General features: G+C 37.8%; 1 protein-coding gene across 1 annotated transcript in view; it reads right to left on the reverse strand.

Moving 5' to 3' along the window:
* LOC128746021 (E3 ubiquitin-protein ligase highwire) overlaps positions 1-6,582 on the reverse strand; it is an 85,165-nt gene extending 78,583 nt beyond the window's left edge. The window contains 11 exon segments of the mRNA XM_053843073.1: positions 42-606; positions 721-809; positions 2,622-2,710; positions 2,772-3,268; positions 3,326-3,749; positions 4,665-4,850; positions 4,911-5,111; positions 5,167-5,537; positions 5,602-5,710; positions 5,773-6,087; positions 6,532-6,582. Of these exon segments, the coding sequence (XP_053699048.1) occupies positions 42-606; positions 721-809; positions 2,622-2,710; positions 2,772-3,268; positions 3,326-3,749; positions 4,665-4,850; positions 4,911-5,111; positions 5,167-5,537; positions 5,602-5,710; positions 5,773-6,087; positions 6,532-6,582 (2,897 nt within the window).
* Positions 6,583-6,931: the final 349 nt, after the last annotated feature.

Raw genomic sequence — 6,931 nt, forward strand, 5'->3', positions numbered from 1 at the left:
ATTTAATGCATCGGTACAGCACTTTGTTAGGTATGACTTACGACACAGCACCCGGGGAACAATTCCATAGAAATTTTTGTCGTTGTAATAGAATATCGCCAACAGTATTTTTATCATTTGACTCTAGCCTTGTAGTCGAGCTATTAGATCCGGAATAACAATCCGATGTGAGATTTGTTTCACTCGGGAGCCGACCAAGCTGTCCTTTCTGGTAATTTCCAAATGTATACACAATTCCTTTCGAAGTAAGTACAACGGTATGATTGCTACCGGCAGCAACTTGGTTGACCATGTGTGGTATCTTAACTAGATGGGCACCTGATATGGGTTGAAGATCGCCTGTGCCAAGTTGCCCATACTGATTACTACCGAATGTAAACACTTCGCCGGATAAAGTTAGAACGACGGTATGATGAAGTCCACAGCTGATTTGCACTATCGGACTTTTTGAAGGTAACTCAACCCGTTGAGGTGGAACAGGAGCAACGCGCGGAGCATCTGCATCCGACAGCTGATTGCCATCTTCTCCATGACGCAAGTTATCATACTTTCTGTGGAGAACTTCTTTCACCCGATCTACCACAGACGTTACCTCAGCATTGTTTTCTGGAAGATATGGCAAAACCAGGGGAAAATAACCGGGAAAAATATGTGAAATATACACAAGCATCTAGTGTAACAAGCGAAGCATAAAATACCTATTTCTTATGTCTTGCTTACCTAGCGAACCACTTTCTTGTGAGGCAACGCATGTGCTACAACTTCCACATTTGGAACATCCAGCGCTTCCGTGCCCACAGGAACATGTTCTGTAAATAGCCAAAATGTAAGTAGGGTAAGGTGGGGCAAGACGTAAGGATCAAATGCAATATCTTTGTCTATGAAGCTATTCTTAGGCTACTAATGATGTACCTACATTATAATTCTATTAAAACACCCAATTGTAAAATTATGCTTATGATTCAATTAAACTTATTTGAACATTTTTTAAATCATTATTTCTATTTGTATGGGTCTTCAAACTGTTGGGGCAAGACGGCAGTCTCTGGGGCACAATGGGTCAGTCTCAAAAATGTGAGATATTTATAATACATTTTTGAAAAGTTTGATTGTGATTAACTAAGAGGAGAAGTTGAGCTCGAATCCGGTTATAATTGGTTTTCATTTTAACTTGACTCGATCAGCGGATCCCTACCGTGGGTAAAGAAAAACGGTAAGAGTTGCTCCAATGATCCACCCTTACCTAATTTACCGCTCTTTTCCCTTTACGTTTTGTCCTACTCTGTTTGTATACTATAAGCAGCTTTGTTTCATTACTTTCTTCTACCGTCGATTGTAAAAACTACTGAAAGATTATCTGACATATCTTGCCTCGTGATCCGTCTTGCTCTACTTGACTCTAAGTAAATAAAGCAACGATGAAATTGCTTCAACAAAAATCTTCTTTTGTTTTGTTTACCCTCTGGACCAAACCACTCCCTTTTGCCTACCAAATGATGGCAACCAGGTAGCGGTACCCCGCATAGTATTATTAATGCATCTGCGCTTAATGGCCTAACGTGCGACCAAGCAATATCAATTACCCAAATAAGGTCCTGAAGCTCCCCAGTTTACTCGTTAAGTCAAATAACTGGTAAGCCATAATATAGATCTTCATAGCAATTATATCGAAAATGCTTATGTGAAAATCTTAACTGACGACTGACTCCAACGGGTCTCCTACGAAAGGCTGAAAATCGAAAGGCTGAAATCTCGAAAGGCTGAAAACCGAAAGGCTGAAATTTCAAAAGGCTGAAAGCTACGATAGACTGAAAATCAAAAGGCTGAATATCACGTAAGGCTGAAACATCATAAGGCTGAAAAATATATAAGACTTCGTCTATAAGGTTTGCCAGGGGAAAGCAAAGCAAACAGAACTGTTTTATTCATACGGGCGAGTATGTCATAAAACTTTCGCGGCTTTCTGCCTGCTCAAGTGTTCGTTATATGCTGTCCTTACTCGCTGCCGCTCGTTCGGACTCAACTAAGGGATAACCCCTACTAGTCAGTAAACCTAGGAAAATGCTTGCACCTAAATAGAGGTGGTTTCTGCGGGGGGGCTGCCCCCCCGGCGACGGCGGGTCGCCGGCGAACACTCGCGGCCTGCGGCCGTCTCGTCCTGAATCATCTAGGAATGTATTTGGCACATAAACATGGGATCATTGTAAAAATTTACTGGAACACATTGAAACGAGATGAAAAGCATGCAATGCCTTCTCAGTGCACAGGTTAAGCTTAAATGATACGCTGTCCCCGTAGGACACTATAAAATGTAGTGTAATTATTTTTCATAATTTATAAAAAATTATCAAAAATTAATTAAGTTTTCTTCGATTTAAGTTAAAATTGTGAAAAATTCTGAAATTTCTGCCTTTAGCATTACATACATATTGTTTATTCAAAGTTTCAGCCATTCGTTATTCAGCCTTTCGAACATTCAGCCTTATGAGATTTCAGCCTTTTGTCCATTCAGCCTTATGTAGGCGTTACTTAGTTTTCAGCCTTTCGAATTTCAGCCTTTCGTGTTTCAGCCTTATGATTTTCAGCCTTATGTTGCTAACCCGACTCCAACATATACTTACGTTCCAGGAATGCGCTCGTGAACAAAAATTTTCTTAGATGATACACACGCGGTGTTATAGCCTGTACACTCCCGACAAACGTTGCAAATCTAAAAAAAAAGACATTATCAAAAAACACTGCACTAAAGCTACCGTATGGCAGAGACATACTCTACACTTTCCATCAACGATGGTGTGTTCATCGATTGGGCACATAGGTTTGAACGTTTGCTGCTTTGGTTTTGGATCGAATGTATCATCTAAAAAACGAATTGTAAAAATCAAGCCAATAATTATTGAAATGAAATGTAATGACGTACCGCTGCGATCCTTCGTAAATTTCCTACCACATTGACCTTTGTTATTCAACCCGAACGTATAAAGTTGACCTTTGGCATCAAGTGACACGCAATGCGCCTTGCCCAATGCCACTTTTACAATGTGAACGTCACTTAGTCCAGTTACTATTCCAGATGAATCGCAATAATTAGTGTCTTTTCCAAAAATAATTAATTTTCCATCTTTTGTAACAAAAGCAGATGTGCCGTTGTTGCAAGACACATGAGTAATGAAGTATCCGTCTATTTTACTAACTTTTTTTGGTTTAATTGCTTTCAATTGTCGTCGATTTTTTGATTGCTCTCCGTCTTCCCCTCTTCGAGCAGTTCCTATAAACAGAAAGTTGATTCAGCTTGCATCGATCAAACTTAATAAGCTATCCTTACCAGCGAAAAAAACGGTTCCATCTTCGTTCAAAAGAAGTGCATGAATACCATCATGACCAACGGCAACCTGGGAAAAGGTGGTGGCTTTCGAAATGACAATTTCATTTAATTTCAAACTTGGATTTTTTCCGACAGCCTTCAGCCCAAGACTGCTACCCTTACCGTAGTAGAAAACTTTGCCATTATTTCCCAATACCACACCAAATTCTTTTCCACAAGCTATTCCACTCAAGTCAACTTCATTCGGTAACGTAGGCACGAAATTGTTACTCGAACTTTGAATTTTCTTTAGCTGATTTTCGCTCAAGATTTCCTCTTCAAAGATTGAGTACCCAAGCGTAAAAAATCCGTTTCTTGCTAACTTTAGGTTCAAGTCGAAGGCGAATGAACTTTTCGAATACAGTTGCTTGACGAGCAGGTTATCCTGGAAACAGAAAATAAAAGAATGAAAATATATATTTACTTTCCCTATTACACACTTATCTTTTGTTTTAGCAAGTATCTAGAACAGTTTTTACAATATTTCTTTTAAATTATTATTTTAATGTGGTTTTAACCACGTGGTCATTCACCACGCTTGTTTTTATAATAGTAAAAGTAATCATCGCGAAGTAAAAACACCTGATACAGCTAATATTGTACGAATGCCATTTTCTCATAGTTTGTCGGTGAGTCTACTTCTACGATAGCAAATCATGATAAAGTTATGACTTCTTATTAGGGAGTAAATAAAATGTGTTTTTGTGAAGAACGAACTATGGATGAACTGAGAAAAATGATACGCAAACTGTGAAAAAACATTAACTGTCCAGGTGGGACAGTTGAGAGTTGTGGGTTTATGTCCCACCCGGATAGTTAATTATTTTTCACAGTTTGCATATTATTTTTCCCAGTTCTTCCAATGTTCGTTCTTCACAAAAACACAAAAACTCCCTAATATAAGAAGTACAAATAAACTTGACCAGTATACTACCGCTACTCACATAACAGTCCCATTTTCTATGGAGTTTCTTATAATAATGGGACTGTTATGCGAGTAGCGGTAGTATAATTCAATATTAAAATTATAAAAAGTTGTAAAGTTATGACATATCACATATGTGACTGATTATTATCCTTGAAAAAAATTGTGCTAAACTTAATAGCCCCTGGAATTGTAAAAGCAATCAAAAGCAAAGGTGGATTAGAAGCCGTAATATTACCTAATAGTTTCTATAGTTATTGTCGTTTTGACGCGTTCCTTATTCGCGCCTAAACATTCTTTTAAATTAGCTAATGACGGCATCAAGGGACAACAAAATCTACAAAGTTACTACAAAAAGGAATGAGCTACACTTACGCTTCCTGTCGTAGTACATATACATGATATCGATTCACCGTCGGTAAACAGCAGACAGTTATTGCCATCCTTCATAGAGATGTTTGCTTGCGTTTGAATAGAACCTGTAATTTGCAAAGTTTCAGTATCCACGACCAGAAGGTTATCCATGTTTCGTTTTGACAGTTTCTTGTAGAAAAGTTTGTTCTATAAAAAAAAAAATAAATGAAATTAATTTTCTATTGAGAGGAAATTTATCATACGTACATTACAGTAACCAATCCATTCATTGCGATCTTTGCCGAAGTCTTTGGCAATACCGTAAATGAATCCCGGTACGGTACCGTTAAAGCCCGAACCTATTTTTACCAGCGACTTAGAAATAAGAATGTAGATATATTTACCATCGGATGCTATGCAGTTTGGTGTGAAAACTTTTTCAACAAACATATAATCCTTGATGTAAAACTGCGAAAACAAATATTTAAAGTCGAAACATTGAAGACAATTTCAGTAAACTCACATAATCAATCAGACTATTTGGTGAGATTCCATACGAGTAATAGTCGGGAATGTTCAATTTGCCAAGCGTAACTGAGTGCACACTGCGTTGTAGTTTGATAATAGTTTGCGGTAGTTGGATTAGTTGGGCCGATAGAATCTTTGGTGACATTAGAATAGAGGTGACTGCTTTGAGTAATTTTCCAGTGTCTCCTTTTGCAGTGCAAAGTGCCAGTAACGTAGAACAACTGATTGAAGACCAGTTAAAATCTTTTTGGTGAAGATTGGCGTTTGCCGGGGATTGACTGTGCATTGTCGCTAACTCTATGAGGATATCATACAAAGAGTTGAATAATTTGTCGGGCTCGTTCCGAAAACTTTCAGGGTCTTGTCCTAAAAACAAAATAAAATAGGCTATAAATTTATATCATATTTCTACTTTAATATTCTTAATCACCTTGAATAATATCGTACAGTGATTTTAGCGCCTTCGCACATATTCTAGGATGCTCGGTTCTGGTTTCTGAGATGATTTCATAGAGGCTTTCCAATCCAGCGCCAACAATCTGTAACATGCCAACGTAAAGTATAATTTACAAGCATTTTTATACTGAATGAGGTAACAAACTTTTGGTACATTGAAAATTTGCGGCTCATCGCTCTCGAAATTGTCATCAAAATCAAATTCTGGTATATCTGCCTCCTTAAGGCTACTACTATCCTTTGATTTTTCCTTGCACGAAAGACAATTTTGCTCATTGTCATTACCGGAATTTTGATGGTAGCAAAAGGGTTTAACGTATTTGCCAGAACCGTTAGCTCCGACTCCAAGGCATCTCGAGTTTTTAGTTTCCACCTCCAATACAATTGAACGGACAGCGTTGTAAACAGCAAACTTGGATGCATTCGGAGCAATTTCAATCCAAGAAGAAGGCTCGCCATCCTGTTGATCGAAACAATAATTAAATGTAAGCTTCACTTTCGATCTCGATAGTACTATTTAATTTCGTATTAAATCGATTAACGTATACGCACACAAAACAAAACGAACCAAAACAATCGATCAAAAGTTCAACGAACTTATTCACCCTCAGCACCACCCACTTGACAAAAGGGGTGGTCTTAAGGGTGTCGATAAGCAAAAGTTGTACAAACGAAAAATGGCGGCCATTTTTAGCTACTACAAAACATCTAGCAAATACGCCTTGCTGTTACCTTGTTAGTACGTTCCTTACGCTTTATTTTATCATCACTATTTTTCCTGTAGCAATTACAAACGAATTAGGACGTTATCGTAAGATTATTACAAAATATTAGTTATTGTATTTTTATTACAAAGGAAACCATAAAACTAATTCGCTATGTACCTGTTTGCGAGATTTCTTACGAAAATATCGTGAAAACTTTCGCTGTATCTACCACAATCTAAAATATCCATCCTAACGGTTTTATTTATGCACAAATAAAGACATAACAGAACAAATCTACTTCACTTTTAGGTTTTTTCAACGGACGACTTTCCCTATGCAATCGCACAAGTTCACTCTTGCTTGCAAGTGTGGTCGGTCGGGTGGATCGATTAAAGTGGAAAAATCGATAATGACAGCGCCGAAAAGAATCGTCAAAATCAGCTGCTCAAGGAAAACAACAACAAACCCTGCGATTGGTCGCTTTTGTAAACAAGAGCACGTGTTTTAACAACACCCTTGTACATTTTGACTATAAATTGAGTAAAATTCTACTCACTTTAGCTCGCTTCAATTTACTTTAAGGCAGTGGACTATTTA

Source organism: Sabethes cyaneus, chromosome 1, assembly GCF_943734655.1.
Source record: "Sabethes cyaneus chromosome 1, idSabCyanKW18_F2, whole genome shotgun sequence".
Classification (NCBI taxonomy): domain Eukaryota; kingdom Metazoa; phylum Arthropoda; class Insecta; order Diptera; family Culicidae; genus Sabethes; species Sabethes cyaneus.